We start from the raw sequence: 20,856 nt of genomic DNA, 5'->3' as shown, positions 1-20,856 counted from the left end.
ACATACAGAATACTTACTGGTGAACACCCAGTACTTCCCAGTCCTTCCCAACATCCTTAGGAGCTATGTTCTGTAGAGTACTTGGACAAATTTCTATTAATTTACAAAGAAGTGACCAACCCATCTGTAAAACAAAAATATAGCTATTTTAGAAGAGATATTCTATTTGAACATCAATGTTGTCTTCTAATATTCTTGGGTTTTGCAAAAAGGATGTTATGAAAAGTTATCTTGTTAAATCAATAAGGGAAAATTAATTAATACAGAAGACATATGACATAAAAAGGGAAAAGATGAATATGATGATTCCGAATGCACTGCTTGCAGTAACACATCACTCTCAGTGTGCTTCAGCACTGCTTGAGGATGAAGGACACACAGTTAAAAGAGATGCTGACAGAGATCCACAGTATGTATGTCTCTATGGGCCAGGAAAGACCACTGCACTATTACAGGTAGTCTAGCTTTATTGAAGAATGGGTGTTTCCATAAGAATCTGCCATTTAATTGCAAATTAAAAGGAGAAAAGATAGGTTTTTAAAGGTGTCCAGTGTTTAAATGGGGATGAGATACCTAAGCAATATTATATATTTCATAATCTCGCCATCCTCAGTATTATGCGCTTTCAATATGTAATGAAGGCAGTGAAAGTTTTGAGATCACAAGGAAGGAAAGATGAACTAAACCAAATATGTTTGTTATTAATAATTACTTATCCTACGCAAATTCTTTGACTTTCACACATCATTAAATAATGCAAAACCAATGTTCCTCTTTGCTCTTCTGTATCAGATGAACCTGATGTATTATGAACACCTGCAGGGTGACATGACTGAATGGGCTTTAGTGGGGATGAAGTAAGCAAAATTTGTACAGTGGATTAACTGATGAGCAAGAAAACCCTGCTGTATTGAAAGGCAAGAAGTGAACTGAGCAATGTCAAAAGCCAAGATGAAACACCTTTTACAAAAAGGAATGAAAACAAGGCATAAAGGTTTCCTTAGCCATATAAATAAAAAGAAAAAAATAAAGTGGAAGTAGGTCCGTGTGCTTCAAGAATAGGGTCAACAAAGGAGACAATCTAAGTATGGCTCAAAAACACTACGTGTAACTGGATCAGTTTTCGGATGTGAATCAAAGGGGTCAAGACAGGACAGCCAACAACAGCAATGTAAATGACCACCTCCAAAGAGTTTAATTGCAAAGGGCATGGAAAGTGCATGATCTCTAACCCTGCAATCTGCAAGACGAGAGACATGAAACTGCAAGATGATGTAGCTCCCTGGGAAGTGGAAATCTGCTTCTATCTTCCATGTACTTGGTTACATGGACTATGTTCACACTGTCTGCAGTAGTTCTGTTTCAGTTTAGATTTGCAGAGCCAAATGTTGTCAGCCAATTACAACCTTAATGTCTGCAGATTGAACCTGACCACAAACCAATTTCCATGCTCTTCTCTTTCTGGGATTGCAACCTGGCTTGCTTCACATGAGACTATTATTATGGACACTCAGGAAGATTTAGCTGGTCTGTGTCCTGACTAAACACTGGTGCCAAGAATAGTTTTAGCGATCATCAGTCGTCCCTGAGAGGAGGATATGCAATTACCTGATTTTCCATATTCCAAGCAAAACAGGTTATCAGTTAGACACAAATTTCAAATCTACATGGCAAAGACATCGTAGAGGTGACCACTAACTCATTCACTGTGTTTTGCTTAGGTAACAGTTTAAAATTCCCAGTTCATGCCATCCTAACTGTTCTTGTAAAACTTAAAACTTGCTGAAAATTAGCTTAATGACTTTAGAAAATTCCTTTCTGTATTAAAACTGTTTCTGATGACTTTTTTATTTCCTCTAAACATTTTTATTTTGATTGTTGTGACTCTAAGTATCAACAAACATTTATAAGAACTGTGGATCTAGAGAAGACCAATGGAAACATCTTGACTTGCTGACATGTGGTCTATTTCACAATATTAAAATCACAACCTGAGATAACAGAAAGCTTATTATCTGTTAAATTATTATGTAAAAAGGAAAGGGTCTTTTAAATAACAGAAATCTTAAAGGCCATAAGGAAAAGAAAAACCAAACCAAAACAGTAAACAAAGAAATTCTTATAAACACTCAAACAGGTCCCTATACACAGAAACAGCTGCTAGCAGTACTGAAATGCTGTTATTTTTAAATCAGATCCTTTTCATTTCTAGCATGCAATGAATTTGTATTACATTAGGTCACACCTTCTACATAGCACAATAAAGCTCTGCTGACTGCTCTTTACTTAAGAGTAAACATAATTTGCTCTAGAGTTTCTAAGCTGGTCCAATCATTGCACAGAGTAACTGTGGTAAGAAACTACCATATTTACTTAAAGACATCTACTTTACTTTAAGTAACTATTGACTTTTCAGCCTGGTACCATCCTACTTCTAAAGAAGTTTGCAGGGTTAAGCAAACTTACTCCATACAAGCCAGTGGAACAGCAGCACAACATGATGCTTTGAAAGCAGTTAAGGAGGGGAGGGAAAGAAAATCCTCACTTCAGATATATCCCTTACTGTGCTTATTCTCTTATGTGAGTCAAATATGTTACAAAACCAAAAGCAGAAGAGGTTGATTAATGCATTTATTCAATGAAAATTCATTAGCAGTGCGAAAAGACTGCACTGAAATCAGGACCACATTACACCATTGCTGCTATGAAGTGAGAATTGTGTATTCACAAAGACTGTAAATAAATCACAGTGAGTGAAGCAAGAAGACAGCTCTATTAACATACTGTGGATGTTTGTAAACATCACAACTGAATGTGAAGGAAGAGCTGTCTATGACACTTTTGTGAAGAACAGCATTTGGGCTTTGCATTGCCTATGAATTTCACACTTTAATAATGCAAAGGAGCTCTAAAACGTCTAAACTGAAATACTGTTACAATTGCCAAGCATAGGCAGAGAGAAGAGTAAACTCCGTTTAAAATTCTACATTAAATCAGTGAGGCTCTTTAACATGGTTAAAATGAAAATCACTATCTTCCTCGCGTACCTCTGAGACTCTTGTGCTGTCATTTCACACCTACTTCTTACTGCGGTTGGATTTCATAATTTTTACTTCCTTGTCTAAATTTCTGGACACTGGTTTTGCAAATTGTTATACACAAAATATGCCTTATCCTGAAAATAACTGCTTATTCTTCCTTCTGTATTTCTTAATGACCAGAAAATTGAACTGTAAAATAACTTAGAACTTCAGTCTGCACAAATATGTAATCTTCAAAGGAAACTTGGGATCACTGTTGTTCCAGGATAATCACTACACAAGTACAATTTCATATTTTAATCTTTTGACCTTTAGCTAAATTCTACTAGACAAAAGAACCCCACCTTAAAATATATTATTGTTTAAGAGGCATTTGCAATATAGTTTATGTTTTGTCTTCTATTTGAATTGAAAAAAAGTAAAAGAGCTTATAAACATCCTTTAAGCATAACATAGTCAGAAATTAATATATACCTGCCAGGAAGGCGCTGTTCCATATGACAAGTCTGGCAGCCATACCATAACTATAACATCAAATCGTTCAAGTGCCACACCTAATCTAAATGGGCCAATGTTACGTTACGTTACAGGAGCAGCAAAGCAGACCCTTAAAGTTAAGAACCTACTCTTAGCTAAAAGAATCGCCCTTCCCCCTCCAAAAAAAATAACTGGGCCAGTACAACTCTCCAGCATAGGGCTACATATGCATGCATTCATATGGTAAAACTCTGCTTTTCAGAAGTTTGTCTAACCATGTCAGAATTCAATACTGCCACGTCGAAAACACATTAGATAACATCACTGGCAATTCAGAAGACTATGTCATACTGTGTTCACATTACTTATTTTTTATTTTCTACTTCACCTTCCGCCCTTTACACAGAAATGCAACGAGCGGTACCCGCAGCAAGCTTGTCCCTTTAAATGCGGGCGGGCGGATACAGCGCCCTGCTACAGACCAGCAGCACTTCACGAAGAGGCCTGGACGAGAGCAAGTTAAAAAGAAACAAACAAACCGAGCGGCAACTTTTCCCTCGGGAAAGGACCGCGGGATCGGCTCATCCCAAGGAGCAAAGTCTGAGCGGCGCGGAGCGGACGCCCTTACCTGCTGCACGCCCGCCGCTCTCGGGTACAGGTCCACCACCAGCAGCAGGGGCACATGGACGTTCTTGCCGCTGAAGAGCCGGGGGGCTGTGGGGGGACAGGGACAGGCCGCGTTAGCCACCGGCGGGGCGGGGCAGGGCCGGGCCGGGCAGGGTCCTCCGCGCCTTACCGCTCTGCCGGGCCGCCAGCTCCAGCAGGTCGCTCAGGGTCTGCACCAGCGTCTCCAGCCGCTTCCTCTCCTGGACGTTCTGGAGCCGGACGACCAGCTTCCTTAGGGCTTGTTCCTCCTTCGCCGCTGCCTCCCCCTCCTCAGAGCCGGCGCTGGCCATGGCCGACCCTCTGCCCGCCGCGGCGGGCGCCTCACCCCATCCGCTGGCCACCGCGGCCCGCGGGCAGGAGGACTGACCGGCGCGGGCCTGTCGCGCCGCCGCGCTCGCAGTGCCGTCCGGCGTCACCGGGCGGCTTCCAGCCGCCCCTCCCTCCCGCCGCGCCGGGGACCCAGGGCTGGGTCAGCCCTCACGGGCTCACCGCCATTGCCTCTAGAGGGAGCCCGAGTCCCTTAAGCAAGAGCCCAACGCAGAGGGGCAGGCGCGCTGGCAGGTTGCCCGTTCCGGTGATTAACAGCACAGCTGCCCAATACAGTCGCAGAGCTGGAGCACAGGTTCCGCCCCGTCGTGCTGCTCCCTGCTATAAAAGCGTCTGGCGGGGGAGCTGCTGGTTAAGGTGAGGGTGGGAATTGTGGAGTACATCGGGGGTGAGGGGGCTGTCTTTTCTTTTTGGTATTCTTGAAGAAGAAAACATGCATATGCGTATTTATATGTGTATATCACCCTATTAGGCAAGGCACTAGAGGGGAAGCAGCTGTAGGCAACGTATGTACCCATTGCGCCTCTCCCTGGCAGGTGGAGTGCCTTCCAGCCTCATGTGGTGGTTGAGTAGTCAGCCTACATAGTGGGTCTGTGAGGAGCTAGGGGAAGTGGAGGGGGAGATTAGTTCTAAGGCTGCTGAGGTGAAGCTGTAGCTCCCCTCTGTGAGGGTGGCACGTGCTCTGGCCTTGTGGGCTTAGGGCTGTGGGATTGTTTGAAACCAATCTTTGTGTCACTTAGAAGTCAGGTTTCCTTTCAAGCCTTGCAGTGGGAGAGATTGCTGTTTGGAGATAAGAAGGTTCTCTTGCTGTGGCATGCGTTGCTTCGTTGGTGGTTGATGCAATTTTCCTAAGGTCTGGCAATATTTCTGGTACCTATGCTGCCCTTCCAAGATGGTGGTGTGTGGGTAGGCGACTAGTAATCGCTCTTCCAAATAATCCTTGATTAGAAAGGCCGTATCAGTATAGTATGTTACATAAAGGACTTGCATGTAATAATTAAGGGAGTAAACTCTTCAGTTGAACTGGACTTTTGTTAGACAAATACATTTTGGGAGCATGGACTTATTTAAGCTTTTGCTGAGATTGCAGTATTTGGTTGATAATGATACATAATGTTCATTAAATTAGCTGGCTTAAAGGTCATTGATTTATTTCTCAAAATTTAATAAACAGCATTTAGTAATGCCTCTGAAGCCACATGGTCCTGAGTAAACTCTCAGGTCCTAAAGCTTGTGCATTGCTGTCATCATCATTCTTAGGCTTTTGTGCATAAAGGAACTATTGTGTGGCACCCCAATTACAGCCTGCTAACTAGTACTTCACTTTGTAAATGGTGAGCTAGCTTCTCCCTCTCTAAAGCCCTGGAAAACAAATAGGAATGTGAGATAGTTTTATGAAGTAATGACTCACAGTTTGACATGTGCGGAACGCACTACATCTGGACTAAACCAAAAATTACTTGAATTAAATGGATTAGTTTCACTTGAAAGGCATCTTTTCTTTCTGCAGCAGCAGTAATTCTAGCACAAAGAAAAAATCAAAAAATTATGTTCTAGATTTAAAGCCTCATTGCTGGCTTCCTGCAGTTTTGACAAGATTCTTTTATATTGCAAATAGCATGAATGCAAATACATCTGTGAGGTTATATCAGGAATCTGCTTTCTCCAATATCTGCAAAGCTGTAGTCATTACCAGACTTAAGCAAAAGATTTTTCAATTAGTTCATACAGATTGGAAATGCCTGTTGCAAGTTACAACTTGTGGAAGTTACAACTTGTGATACTGATAGTCATATTAATGCAACTTTCAAATCTTGACCTTGACCTGAATTTGAGGCTGGTTTATGCATTTAGCAGAGCAGCTGTACTGCTGCTCTGGATTTCCTTGCATTGTGGTTTCTAGAAGAATGAGCAAATAAGAGTTATGCATTAGCATTTCAGTGAATATAAGTGGTAAAATGTTGTGAATTTCTTTAAAGAAAATTGGGGACCAGGCCTTTCTCCTGAATTATGTTGTTCTCTGTGTGCTGGACCACTTGAGATTTTGTGTATATTATAGTTTGTTTTGCTGCTTTTAGAACCTTTTTTTGTGATAGTTTTTTCTGGTCAACTCTCCCATACAACTGTCAGCTGCTTAGCAAACTTAAGGCCAGGGTATGAGATAGATGAGTGGAAAGAGAAAGCAAACAGAGCTAAAATGTAACCTTGGTTTATATGTTTAAAGATATCTTTTCAGACTCTTGAGATCTCAACTGCAATTTCTTCAGGATGGCCTAGTTAGGCAGCAAGGGGTTTTGTTGTCACTCCACCTCCCTTGTTGCTGCTTAGGTTCCAGATGACTTTCACTTCCAAGCACTTGTGTTCCCTTGAAGTTTCCTGTTCATGTATTTTATGAAATGTACCAGATTTCTGTAGCAGCTGGCTTGTTCTTGAGGCTGGGTGCTTTGGGTGTAAAAGAGTTATTTCCACTTTTTGTTTTTAATGAGATTGGTAGCTAACTACCCAGTTTGGACTGTTCTATATTTATCCTCTTAGACTCAGATGGGACAACTAATACCCATGAAGTAATATATCAGCTCTGCTGTGTGACCATCTAGACAGCTATAAAGACATAACATGACATGTGAACATAGCCGAGACTAATAAACTGTTCTGCTTGATAATGTGTAAGAACAGATGTCTACCTCCAGCTTTTGCATTCCAGTATTACAACTGAAAACTTGCATGACAGCAGAGATCCCTGGAGTTATGACACACTTATTCAAATGAACTGGGTCCTTACTGCTTGATGGTGGCATTGTTAATGACATTCCTACTGTTTTAGGCCACCCTGCTTTTCCTTTCCTGCTGTGACTTGTGAACACCTCGAGGTAATGTGGAGTTACGTGGAATATTAAACAAAACTTGATTTGGCTTGTAGAGAGAATATAGAACAATGTGAATGTTTGGGTTTCACCTTGATAACTGTCTTTTTAACACACATAATGGGATGTCTTTTTTTGCCAGACTTCACTGTTAGGAATTGCTAGCTTTTTTTGTAGTGACTGTATGAGTGCTGATGTCTGACCACATGCGCTTGGTGCAATCACTTCTGCTTTATGCCTTATTTCATCACATGTGTATGTAATAGGCTTTTGGCAGCAATATGCAATATAAAAACTGATAAGTCAAATCTGTACTTACTACTTCAAGATTCCTCAGTCAGTACCAAGATAGTATCTTACGTTTTGGGTTTGGTTTTGGTTGTTGAGGTGTTTTTTTTCACATGGATGAAAGGTGTCCCTGTGGAAGGCACAAGAGATAGGAAAAGCAAATTGTACTAATGCATGAGCTTAGACAGTATTATAAATAAAAAAAGATAATATATTTGGTTTGCATGGCAAAGTTTTGGTAGCAGAGGGACTGCAGGGGTGGTGTCTGTGAGAAGCTGCTAGAAGTTTCCCCCACGTCCCATAGAGCGGTGGGAGGGAGAAGCAGACTGACCCTCTGTCATTAATCTTCATTCTAAATTTTATTTGGTTTTGTGAAATCTGAGGCAGTTGGCAGTGTAAAGAAAGTTGCCCATATTGGTGCGTTCAACTGAATGCGTGAATACTGTGACCTGACCTCTTGAGACAGCTGAACTGTTACTTTTACTGCTGTTTTTGTAAGTTTACAAAAAATGATCCTGATCTTTCTTGCATAAAAAAAAAAAAGTTATGCTGAAGGTTTTATGTTTTTACTGACCTTTCCCTGATCTTGTATTGATATTTTTCCAGTTGTGACAGCTAATTCCCACACACTTAACCTGACAATGTGGCCTTGTGATTTCTGCTTTTTCACTGAGCTTAAGTTTTATCTGTTTGTAAAATTGACCTGGAAGCTGACCTTTGCATTTTACAAACTGACTTTAGGCTTTAGCATTGTTATTTTGTTGCCAAGTCAATATTCAACAGTAATTAATCTCAGAATCTCAGAAGAGTTGAGGTTGGCAGTCCATCCTTGCTCAGAGGAGGGTCAGTTAGGGCAGGTTGCTCAGGCCTATGTCCAGTTGGGTTTTGAGCATCTCCAAACCCAACACTTCGGTGTTGACACTGATTTGGATGTTATGTGATGCGTATAGCATGAGAGATAGGAAACAGAGACTGTCTGTCAGTTGTGAAAGCACTGTATGTTGCAATGTGATACAAGCAGCATTTCAGAACTGAAGCTTCCCCTTTTTGACAGGAGAGGGAGGCTGTGTGCAAGGAAAGACTGTAGGCTGGTTTTAATGTGTTAGTTGGAAAGGAAGGTAGTCTTCTGGAACAGCTCTTTTTCCCTGGACTGTTGCTATTTCTGGTTGGATTTTTTTTTAATGTGCTTCCTCCCCCTCTCTTGCTGTTTTATTTGCAGTGCTTTACATCAGTGGGTGAGCGTGCAGAGTCTGTGTTAGGTGTTACCTGGGGACTCTGTTGCAAGCTTTTTCTGACAGAGTGCAATGTCAGTTAGGTCCATTTTTCCACATTCAGTTTTGTCTCAATATACTCCCCTTAGAGAAGGAAATGAAAATTTAACTACAGGAGACTTCATAACCACCTGTTTTGTTTTTGAAGTCTGCTTTGAAGAGCCCATGCATATTTATGACTGAAGGTATAATACCCTGAATATTTTTCCCTGTGTAATATCGCTGTTCTATGTGTTCTAAGCTCTGCAAGGGAATGGGAGTTCTGTTAATGACAGAAGGTGCTCAGACAGGGTCTGTTCAGAAGTGATATGACAGTTACTTGATTCTCTCCTGGACAAAATACTGATAAATGGTCTATCTGCTTTTATCTTGGAGCCAGCAGGGGCTCTGTGGTGGTAATGGATTCATCGCTTCAGAAAAAAGTGGCAGGGCAGGTATTCTACTCTGACCTTTTCAGCTCATGTTTTAGTTGTCAGGGCTTTGAATTTTAAAAAGATGAAGCACTTCCATGGGCTTGAGCTTGTTTGCTGCTCTATGTGAAGGTGCCTCATCTCCACAACTTCCAAACAGATGGGCTTGGATGGTTTTGCTGTTTAAAAATCTGACTGGATGTCCAGGCCCAAAGAGTTATGATGAATAGAGTTAAATCCAGTTGGCAGCTGGTCACAGCTGGTGTTCCCCAGGGCTAGTACTGGGGCCAGTTCTGTTTAATCTCTTTATCAATGACCTGGACAAGGGGATCATGTGCACCTTCAGCAGGTTTGCAGATGACACCAAGTTGGGCAAGAGTGTTGATCTCCTGGAGGGTAGGAAGGCTCTACAGAGAGATCTGGACAGGCTGCATCAATGGGCTGAGGCCAGCGGTATGAGGTTCTACAAGGAGAAGTGCTGCATCCTGCATTTGGGTCACAACAACCAAAAGGGATTGTAGCAAGGTGGGTGATAGTCTTTTCTCCAAATGAATAAGCAATAGGATGAGAGCAAAATTGCCTGAAGTTGTTCCAAGAAAGGTTTAGATTGGATATTAGAAAAAAATTCTTCATGGAAAGGGTTGTCAAGCATTGGAAGGGTTGTCAAGCTGCCCAGGGAAATACATCCATCCCTGGAGGTATTTAAAAGATGTGTAGATGTGGCTCTTAGGGACATGGTATAGTGGTGGGCTTGGCAGCGGCAGGTTAATGGTTGGTCTTTTCCAATCAAAACGATTCTATGAAATGTAGCTTTGTAAAAGAAGGTGCTCTACTTGAATTTCCAAAAGGTTCTAGGTATTTGACAGTATGCTTTTCTGCAAATGTCATTAGGTTTGTTCGTTAAAGTCAGCATAAGAGTGTTATGTATGTATGCATGTATGAATATATTTATGATAGACTTAGAGGCTCAAAGTATAGTGAAAGTAAGATATTCTTAAATAAATTTATATATATAATACCATAATTTGAGCTGACACCTAGTGGTGGGTGTCTTTCTGATACAGTAATGTATGTTCTATGAATCCTTTCATCCTGTAGGTCCTCCAAGTTCATAGAATCATAGAATAGTTAGAGTTGGAAAGGACTTTAAGATCATCTAGTTCCAACCCCCCTGCCTTGGGCAGGGACATCTCACACTAAACCATGTCACCCAAGGCTCTGTCCAACCTGGCCTTGAACAATGCCATGGTGTTCAAGTTAAACTAAGGCTGCTTAAAACATTTTTTTTTTAGTGGGGTTTTTTTTTGGTTTGTTTTTTTTTTGGTTGTTTGTTTGTTTGTTTGTTTTTTGTTTGTTTTGTTTCTAGGAGGAGCCTAGATTTGCTCAAAAGAAAGGGGGTTCCTGGAGTTCGTGTCCTCCACCTTTCCTGGAATTCCTTTCTCCTGCGTTCTCTTCCCTTTCATCATCTTTTAGGGTACATTGCTTTACCATGTACCTGCTAGGTGTATATGTAAACAGAGCAGATAAGATTACTGTAATACTTCACAGCCCAAGCATTTTTTTCCTGCTCTTTCCTACTGAATAGCTGATGATGCACTTTGTGTGTCTAAATTAGAAACCAAAGATGGTGTTCAAGAAGGGGAAAATGGAAGACACGGGGAATTACAGACCTGTCAGTCTCACCTCTGTGCGTGGCAAAATCTTGGAGCACATTCTCCTGGGAGGCATGCTAAGGCACATGAAAAACAACAAGGTGCTTGGTGACAGCCAGTATGGCTTCACTAAGGGGAAATCCTGCCTGACCAATTTGGTGGCCTTCTATGATGGGGCTACAGAAATGATGGACAAGGGTAAAGCAGTTGATGTCATCTACCTGGATTTGTGCAAATCGTTTGACACTGTCCCACACAAGATCCTTCTGTCTAAATTGGAGAGATATCAATTTGATGGAGGGACCACTTGGTGGATAAAGAACTGGCTGGATGGCCGCACACAAAGAGTTGTGGTCAATGGCTCAATGTCCAGCTGGAGACCAGTAACAAGTGGTGTCCCTCAGGGATCGGTGTTGGGACCAGTCGTGTTTAACATCTTCGTCGCTGACATGGACAGTGAGATTGAGTGTGCCCTCAGCAAGTTTGCTGATGACACCAAGCTGTGTGGTCCGGTTGATATGCTGGAGGGAAGGGATGCCATCCAGAGGGACCTTGACACGCTTGTGAGGTGGGCTGATGCCAACCTCATGAAGTTCAGCCATGCCAAGTGCAAGGTCCTACACCTGGGTCGGAGCAATCCCAGGCACAGCTACAGACTGGGCAAAGAAGAGATTCAGAGCAGCCCTGGACTTGGGGGTGCTGGTCAATGGGAAAATGAACATGAGCCGGCAGTGTGCGCTCGCAGCCCAGAAAGCCAACCGTATCGTGGGCCGCATCAAAAGGAGCGTGACCAGCAGGTTGAAGGAGGTGATCCTGCCCCTCCACTCTGCTCTTGTGAAACCTCACCTGGAGTATTGTGTGCAGTTCTGGTGTCCTCAACATAAAAAGGACATGGAACTGCTGGAAGAAGTCCAGAGGAGGGCCACGAGGATGATCAGGGGATTGGAGCACCTCCCGTATGAAGATAGGCTGAGAAAGTTGGGGCTGTTCAGCCTGGAGAAGAGAGGGCTGCATGGAGACCTCGTAGCAGCCTTCCAGTATCTGAAGGGGGCCTATAGGGATGCTGGGGAGGGACTATTTATCAGGGACTGTAGTGACAGGACAATGGGTAACGGGTTCAAACTTAAACAGGGGAAGTTTAGATTGGATATAAGGAAGAAGTTCTTTACTGTATGGGTGGTGAGGCACTGGAATGGGTTGCCCAGGGAAGTTGTGAATGCTTCATCCCTGGCAGTGTTCAAGGCCAGGTTAGACACAGCCTTGGGTGACATGGTTTAGTGTGAGGTATCCCTGCCCATGGCAGGAGGTTGGAACTAGATAATCTTAAGGCCTTTTGCAACCCTAACTGTTCTATGATTCTGTGATTCACTTGACCAGACCTTTAAGGAAAGAAACTGAGCTGAACAACTAGTAAGTGGAACTTGTGGCTTGTTTTCTAAAGATGTGCAACATAAAGCCTGAATTCCTGGCCATTGGCTTTGGGGTTATCTTGAAGATGGTGGAGGAGGTTTAAGGACCAACAGCTGATCTGTGGGAATGTAGCACTTGTCCATGGTGGACTTGCAACGGGATACAGGTTTAAAAAGGAGGTCCCCACAGCTGAGGATGAAACAGCACCCAGTTCATGAAGATAGAGCTGGGAAGAATCAACAACTTTGGAGTGGCTGAAATACATAGATCCTGAGTATAATAGGAAGCATTGGTTGTTGGTTTACTTAATCTAGTCTACTTCATGAGGTTTGGTCTACTAGAAAGTACTACCTTTCCTTATGCTATTTTTATAGCTTAAACAGTCCCTGCTATACTACAATGCACACAGAATTGGCTTTGCTTACCAGCTGGAGGCCTTCATTGTGTCTGACCTAGGTAGCACTACTCATCATGGGATTATTTCACTTCTTTATTTAATTTTTAAATATTTTCTTAATAACTGGAACTAGTATTAAATAGCATCAGTGGGTTTACAGGGACAGATATGATGCATTTGCCTCTGTCTGGAGCTTTGTCTGTCTTTTTCCAATTTAATTTTTGTGGGTCTCTTTAATTGTACCATAATGTTGATCTGTCATCAACTTTTATAAAGAGTAGAAACAAAGACAGGTAAGCAAATGAGTGTAAAATCCCTGAAGCAGAATTTGAGAATGTGACACCAAGGTATATCATAATTCAGCAACATAAGTTTTCCCCTCTCTGTTTGCTAATTTATTAGTGAATTATCTACACTGTCTTAGGTAAGAAAGAAGGTTCTTGGCTCTAGACTAGTCTGAAGCTCTCAAATACTCAGGTTCTCAAGAAAATTAAGGAAGTTAACACTACTCCTACTACCTTAACTAAGGAAATAAAGATGACAGGCCTTACCACTGTCATTGCTGACAAAGATTAATCTAATTTCAGTGTTTTAACAAAAATAGTTGGCTAAGTAAGAGCATTACCAACTAGTATTACTGTGAGAATGATAATGGATTTAATTGATCTTCAGATTGAAAAAGGCAATAAATAGATAAGAAGCTAATTTAGAGACATGTCCTCTTGGTAAACGGAATTGGAAGTTTTGTGGTATTTCAATGGTAAGCTAGGACCTGCTACATGATAGCTCAGCCTTTCAGTTACTTGATGAGGTACCAGAATGCTTGGAGAGACATAAGGACTCTTATTGTGTAGTTGTCGATCACTTCAGCTACTTGCAAAGCTGGTGAGTGCTTCTTACTTTTTATATTTAAACTAATGAAAGAGGCTCTTGTTTAAAAAAAAAAAAAAATGAAAAAAAAAAAAGCTTTGATTTCTAACTACTGCAAAAACATGTACTGGACCACAGTGTGTTCTCTGGAAGAAATTAAACAGATTTACTGTCAAAAGATTCATAGAAAGTGGAAAGTTCATATTCTGTAATTATTGGCAAACTCAATAAGACAGTTTTTTCTATAAACTGCAAAGTATATTTGGCCTAAATACTGAACCCATACAAATAACTCTGCCCACTGTGTAATTTTGATTAGACCAGAAATCTGTTGGTATGAGGGGAGATTCTCCATCCTTTTTTCCCAACTCTGTGCTTCCTCAGACAACTGCTACTGCCCAAGATATCTCTGGCTTGAATTTGGTGTGTTTTTTCCTGTGGTCCTTCACTAAACCACTGGAGGCACGAGTGGTGCCTACCCCAAGACAGGAGCTGGAGGCCCACATGGTAAGAGAACCATGCTCTGCTGCAGCATCACTCCTCTCCCTCTTCCAGCATCGCCAGGTGCCTGGCAGCCCTGCTGCTGCTCCCAGGAGTGGTTGTTTTAGATCTTCCACAATGCTGATACAAAAAAAAAAAAATATAATGGCACTGTCAAATACTGTGATGGAGCATTATTAAACTGATTTCAAAAGCATTATGGTATATAAACTTCTACTGGTAGGCTTCCAGCTACTGTGCATAACTAATTATAGTGTTGAAACTACATTGCAGTTATGAAAACTACTTAAATCACTTTGTTAAAGGCATTGCTGTGTGAGCTGAATAATGTAATACTCAGCTTGCTGTCACTGATATGAAGTACATAAACACAGCATGCATATGTAGTTCCTGTACTGCCTGTGGTAGTGATATGGAAGACTTCGTAGTCTATTTACACTGGCTGATCTGATCTTAGCAGCAAGATAAAAATCGCAAGCCGCAAGAAAGTCAAATCTCTCTGTTAATGTTCATGGCAAGTGTGCCAAGTCCTCTGTTCTTTTGCCTCTTTCCAAAGAGGGTATGTGTATCGAGCTGTTCATGAGAAAGGCAGCAGAGCCTTTGGCATCAAGAGTGCGACACTGAATGCTTCCAGTAGCATAGCTGCTTGCTGTAATGTGCATTTATCTTGGTGTTATCAATACCAGCAGTAGTTGGCTTTCTGGCAGGCTTCCTACCACATCAGTGGGTGATGTTCCAACTCTGGAAATGAAATGGTACAATTTTGCTTCTTCCCCTTGCACGTTATTACCACAAGTACTGTGTATGAGGTCCTTATTGTTTCACTTGGTATTGCCAGTGTCATTAAGGCTCTCTCAGACTTGATTTGGCATTCACTTCAGTCTGAGTAACACTCTATGTCCTACTGGGGGCTGGTTTCCCTACAGCAGTAGTGGGCTTGTCTGCAGACTCAAAGGAGGAGTTGCTAGAAGGGGAAGTATGCAATGGGCTCTGAAAGGTCACAGGGAAGGAAACATTTATTTGGAATACATCTGTGGCCCTTCTGTAGCCATTGTCTTCAAGGAGGAAAAAAAAAAGCCAGATATCAACTATGGAAAAGTAATTGATTTAAATATGCTTTGTTTCAGCTGAGTCCTTAAACAGAAAGGAAAATGAGGCTTTCATATGGGCTGGCCATTACCCTGTCTGTCTGCTTACTGTGATACCTCAGGAAGGAGTGTTCCCAAGCTGGTGCTCAAGTCCTGGCCCATGTGGTATGTGGGAATGGCCAACAATTGGGTGTGAGGACCAAAGAAATTTGGTTCTGTGGAAGCTAAGAGACTTTGCATAATGGAGAGGGAGGCAAGCCTGATGGGGAGAATGGGATTCCATTTGGAGGGCTAGAGCATGGTCAAGTGAGGGCCTGATGTGGAGGCCATGCCACCCTTCCCTGTCCTGGGCTTTGATAGAGAGCTGATCTTAGACCAGGCTGTAAGTGACAAAGTACCTTGCAGTTATTTTTCTTTTCTCACCCTAAAGAGTAGGAGGAAGGCAGATATTCACCCTCTTACTGTTCCCCCTGCATATAAATAGCAAACTTGGGGTTTATTCCCTCCCCCTGCCCCATGCAAGCTGCCAGGCAAGTTTCTTTGAACTTGCTTGAATAACTAGTCACCACTTTTGATGCAGTCAGTGCCTTTAAACACTGCTGGGTACAGAAAGCCATGTGTTTGTAAACCAAAATGCAGCATTGCTTTCTGTTGGAGAGTTATCCACAACAAACTGTAGTCATTAATCTCAGTCACAAGTACTGTTTAACAGTGTTATCTGAGATGTTTTTGTCTGTTGTGCAGACATCCTCCTTTCTCCATGGTGAAAAGTGAAATTTAGTTCCTGCAAACATTCTCTACAATGAGACTTAATTTCTTCATTAGCTTTTTGTAATCAGTGAGTTGGGACAATCTTGGGGATATGTGGCCTCAACCTTTTGATAATCACTGTCCTCACACGTCTGTTATCAAGCTAAAATTAGTTCATATTTAGATGCATGAGTTGGTGTGAGGTGACAGGAGTGAATACTTGGGGACTGCAAGGCTATTCCGAAAGTTCCTGTGGTGTTAGTATGTTGGCCAACAGTTGTACTTACAACAAGATAAACATTGATAGATACTCTGAGATAATGCCTTGGTTTTCCCTCCCAGAGTTATCTAGTCCTAACAAAATTTGTCCAGTGCTAGAGAGGATCCTATGAACAGCAGCCACACCACCATAATTCTTTCCTCCACAGCAAAACTTTCCTTTCCTTAGTTATGGTTCATTTGCGAAGCCCAAATCTCAAATATGTTCATTCTATTAAAGGAAGTCAGTCCTAATGTTACAGTTGGACAATCTTATTCTTTAGTTGTATGCTAAAATTCTTGGACTTTCATTAATTATTTGCATTTCATTTTTTATGTGTCAGAATTCTTGCACAGCAGGGCTCATGTCAAGCCCATCTGCTTTTGGATTCTTTTGTTTCATGACAAAACCCGGGACACAATGAACATGGGCAAAGACATTGAACCTAGATTATTAGTGATAAATATTATTGTCAGAATTCTTTAAAGAGTGAAGCAAAACTAGCTGTAGTTTTATAAGCTCTTCAAATAGTTAAGAAAATCACTGAGCAGAAAAATATGCCCTTTTTACAGTGACTTGGGATGTGGGAGTGGATGATAAATTTCTGTTAATCTTAACCTCCATTTATGTTGTACTCAAAGTTTTAGTATTGCTGCTCCATTCTGTGTAGTTTTGTGCTAGTCATTGTAGCCAGACAACAATTTCTTGGTCTGGTCTTGCTGAGTGGTGTTGCTTTTCAATCTGTCACAGGGTTTCACATGTATCACACTGTCTTTAGGTTAGTACTTTTTTGGTGGGAAGACTGTTTTGCTCATTTTCTGTCATGCACCAAATGAAAGCCTTCTTTTGTGCAGCTTCCTGCAGTTATATTTTGCTAATCTTTTCCTGCAAAATAATGTATAGAATGGAGTATGTCAATGGATAGACTGTGACTAAGAAGTCTTTGAGAGTTAATTGTAATACTCGCTGGCTGAATGATGTCACTGTTGTTTTATTAGAAAAATATCTCTTCATGTGACTGTATTTCTTGCCCCACTGAAATCAAGTGAAAATTCTCTGTACTGTTATTAGAGCTTTCCTTTTCTGCCTTTGATCACATTGGTTGGAAATGGCTGTAGATGTCTTGTACTTATTTGATCAATTATGCTTTGATTTAGGCTTTTTATTGGTAGAAAATCACACTTTGAGCTATTTTGAAATGTGTGCACTGGAAGATTTTTTTGGATTCAAGCAATTTTGGCATATCCCATTTTCTGTTTGTCTGGAGATTGTTCAAGGTTTTCACTGTGCAATTAATCGGATTTTGGCCTTGGATGGAGTCATAAAAGGAGACTGTAAAGCATTTTGTAACATAGCCAACTCCTCCAAAATATCTGTTACAGAGCAGGTTTAATTTAAGAAACTGTAATTAGCATCTTCGTCATTCTGTCACAAATGGATTTTTCTTTTTTGAAAATAAGTATATAGGACAATATTTGTAGTGGAACATGGGCTATGACAGATCCAGATCTGGATCATGGCATATGCAAATTTTTCCCATTTTGCTGTCAAAGACTCCAGTAACTTCTTTGAATTCAGCTTGATTTTACAGCACTTATCACAGTTAAACTACTTGCACTGCTGGATGAAATGTACTTCATCCCAGGTACATCATAATGCAAAACTAAATTGCAAGCAGTAATTTACTCTGGCCAAAGGATGACAAAACCACTGAAGTAATTGGGGTTGAATAGTAGGTCAGGACATTTACTTGTAATTGTATGTTTATAGCAACATTGTATGCATGCATACCTGCACATTCCCAGATGAAATGTATCTAGTTGTGGATATGAGTTCTGACCTGTGCCCTGTGGACAAGGGATTAAAAAATGATTTGGTCAGAGTGCTTTTAAGTAAAAGAAGGTGATTTTGTCTTGCAGTTGGGTTCACTTATCTTTGTCCTAAAGCTCAAGTTTTCAAAGGAAAGCCCAAATGCAGCTTGAAAACAGCTCAAAGTTCAGTTGTTATCAGTTCTGCTCTGAGGACAAGCATTTGACACTGTGACCAGGTATGATATGCAGAGCATAACCTCACTTCAGGTACCTCTGTGCTTGTTCAGCCTATCACTGAATGCAGATTTTTACACTCTCTAGTCAGGAAGTGACCTTCTGATAGATGCACAGACCCATAGAGAGATCTAACTGTACTGGTTGCTCTGTGCCCAGTGGATACAGATTCTGCAGCAGTGAGATATGATTGGCTTTCTAAGCTGTGAGTACACATTGCTGGCTCATACCTAATTTTTCATCCATCAGTATCCCTACATCCTTCTCTGCAGGGCTGCTCTCAATCCATTTACTCCTGATCCAGTACTGATGCTGGTTATTGCCCTGTGCCAGGTTGCAGGACCTCGCAATTGGCCTTGTTGTGCTTCATAAAGTTTACGTGGACCCACTCCTTAAGCCTGTCAAAGTCTGTCTGGATGGTAGCCCTTCCCTTAAGCGTATCAACTGCACTTGGCTTGGTGTCATCTGCAGGCGTGCTGGAAATGCACTTATGCCACTGTGTTATTAATGGAGCTGTTCAACAGTACCGGACACAGAACCCTGAGGGATGCCAGTTGTTACTGAGCTCTGTTTGGACATTGAGCTGTTGACTGAAACTCTTTGGTCATGGCCATCCACCCAATTCCTTATCCATAGAAGAGTCTATATCTCCAACTTAGAGACAAGGATGTTGTGTGTGACTGTGTCAAAGGTCTTGCAGAAGTTAAAGTAGGTACTTAAGTTGCTCTTCATTTGTCTTATTCAATCTTTGTTTGTCACCGATTTAGTCACTCCGTTGTAGAAGGTTACCAGGTTAGTCAGGCACAATTTGTCCTTTGTGAAGCCAAAAATCTCAGAAAATAAGTATGCCCCAGCTTGCTGAGGTTTAGTCAATATATGACAGATCTCTGTTGTTGCAAACAAAATTTAGTTAGCAGAGCATCACTTGTGTGCACAATTGGTAAGCTGTAGGCTAGCAGTCTAAGTTGTACTAATATATATATATGAATCATAGACAGAAGAAGAATAAGCTCAGAATTCAAGTATAAGGTTGCAAGGGGAGATTAATAGAATATTTATGGTAACAGTAACTTGCCATTATCATTGTTTCTGTCAGATTTCTTCTCTTTAGGAATTAAAAAAAACCCAAAACCCTAAAGGCTGCTTTTGTTGGCAAAATTATTATTGTTCCTTCCTTTTTATTTACTAATTGAAAAATTCACAGATGAGACTTTAAAGTGCCATGTTAGCATTTCCACATTAACCTGTTAGTGCACAGAGGGCTAACAGAAAGGTTAATGCAATTCATCCGTGTATCAGCCTTGCCACACTCACTGCAGCAATCACTGTAGTTAGCCTTGTATTTATTGTTCAAACTTTTACTTTCTCCACTTCCTCTGTAAACATCAGAGGTGAACCTGAGGTTTTGTTTTAAGCATGATTCTGTTCTGAGAACTTAATTTTCTATTCCACTTCTTGTATCAGACCTTAAAGTGTTCCTTAGAGCAAAAATGCTCAGAGTGCACAGTGCTTACAGATGTTGCTGCGAATAATCAGTGTGAGTATTGCTTCCTCATATTGCCATAATATGTTGAGCTATCTTTAGCAAAATAAAATCTTTGTTTATTTGGAAGAGCTTCATGCACCATATATTTTCTGTCAGGTCTGCATTTCCTGCTAATGAATACATCTTTGAATAAAATGAACTTGTTTTTGAGATAGTTACCATGAAAACCTAGTGACTGCTGCTATTCCATGCTAACGTGCTATTTTTCTGGCTTCAATTGCTTTGGCAAAGAGTGGAAGCATAGAACTGATGAAGGCAGCAGTCTGAAAATACAAGAAATGTGGAAATTTTATGAGAAGAGCCTTTCCGTGGAATCAGGATAAGTAAATTTTGAGTGGTTGCTAAACTTTAAGCAAAGCTAATACTGCCACAGACCAGAGTAGCGAGGATTTTTGTAAATGGCATATGCCTGTGTGCTCTGGTATAGTCAAGGAGGTTTTACAAATGTCTTCCTAAAAATCTGGAGGCTTCTTGTCTTCTGGTTTATGAAAATAACTGAGAGACAGTTTCTTGGTCTCTTGTTTGATGTCTGCTGATGAAAGAGGGCCACGCAATATATATGGTTTTTTCTCCATGGAGGACCAAAAACTCTTTCAGTCTTTGTATGTTCACATTTTGTTGTACACACAGTGTACATTAAATATTGCAGCTGTAACTTTTGTTTCCATGGTCTTGCACACCAACACTGTGGCTGTGACTTATCTCGTGAATGGTTAAAACAAATTCTGTGGATGCTACTTGTTCCTCTCTTTGCAGCTGCTGTTTCTGTCACAAGACTCCTTTTCACTGCTTGTGTAGAAATGTTGCATTTCCCAGGCTTATTCACAGCTCTAAAGCCATCATGCTCCATTGTGAAGCTCAGATGCAATTAACATCATCCACTCAGCAACATCCTTTGCTTGTGCTCTTTTCTTTCTTGAACTCTTCATCACTAAATGGATATGTGACTGTATAAATCTGTGACATCTTGAACATTTTATAATCGGTCCTCTTA

The 20,856-nt window shown here is 41.2% G+C and overlaps 1 protein-coding gene and 1 long non-coding RNA gene across 2 annotated transcripts in view; one reads left to right on the top strand and one right to left on the bottom strand.

Annotated features, from left to right (window-relative positions):
* Window positions 1-4,673, bottom strand: part of LRRK2 (leucine rich repeat kinase 2) — a 69,418-nt gene extending 64,745 nt beyond the window's left edge. The window contains exons 1-3 of the mRNA XM_065665787.1: window positions 4,315-4,673; window positions 4,147-4,232; window positions 18-124 (exon numbers count right to left, since the gene is read on the bottom strand). Coding sequence (XP_065521859.1) covers window positions 18-124; window positions 4,147-4,232; window positions 4,315-4,474 — 353 coding nt within the window. The 5' untranslated portion in view covers window positions 4,475-4,673. The remainder of the gene's footprint in view (window positions 1-17; window positions 125-4,146; window positions 4,233-4,314) is intronic.
* Window positions 3,985-20,856, top strand: part of LOC136007692 (uncharacterized) — a 42,225-nt gene continuing 25,353 nt past the window's right edge. Inside the window, exon 1 of the long non-coding RNA XR_010609821.1 lies at window positions 3,985-4,170. This is a non-coding gene — a long non-coding RNA (uncharacterized LOC136007692). The remainder of the gene's footprint in view (window positions 4,171-20,856) is intronic.

The sequence above is a fragment of the Lathamus discolor genome, chromosome 1, assembly GCF_037157495.1.
Source record: "Lathamus discolor isolate bLatDis1 chromosome 1, bLatDis1.hap1, whole genome shotgun sequence".
NCBI classification, from domain to species: Eukaryota; Metazoa; Chordata; class Aves; order Psittaciformes; family Psittacidae; genus Lathamus; species Lathamus discolor.
This window is presented reverse-complemented; position numbering and strand designations above follow the sequence as displayed.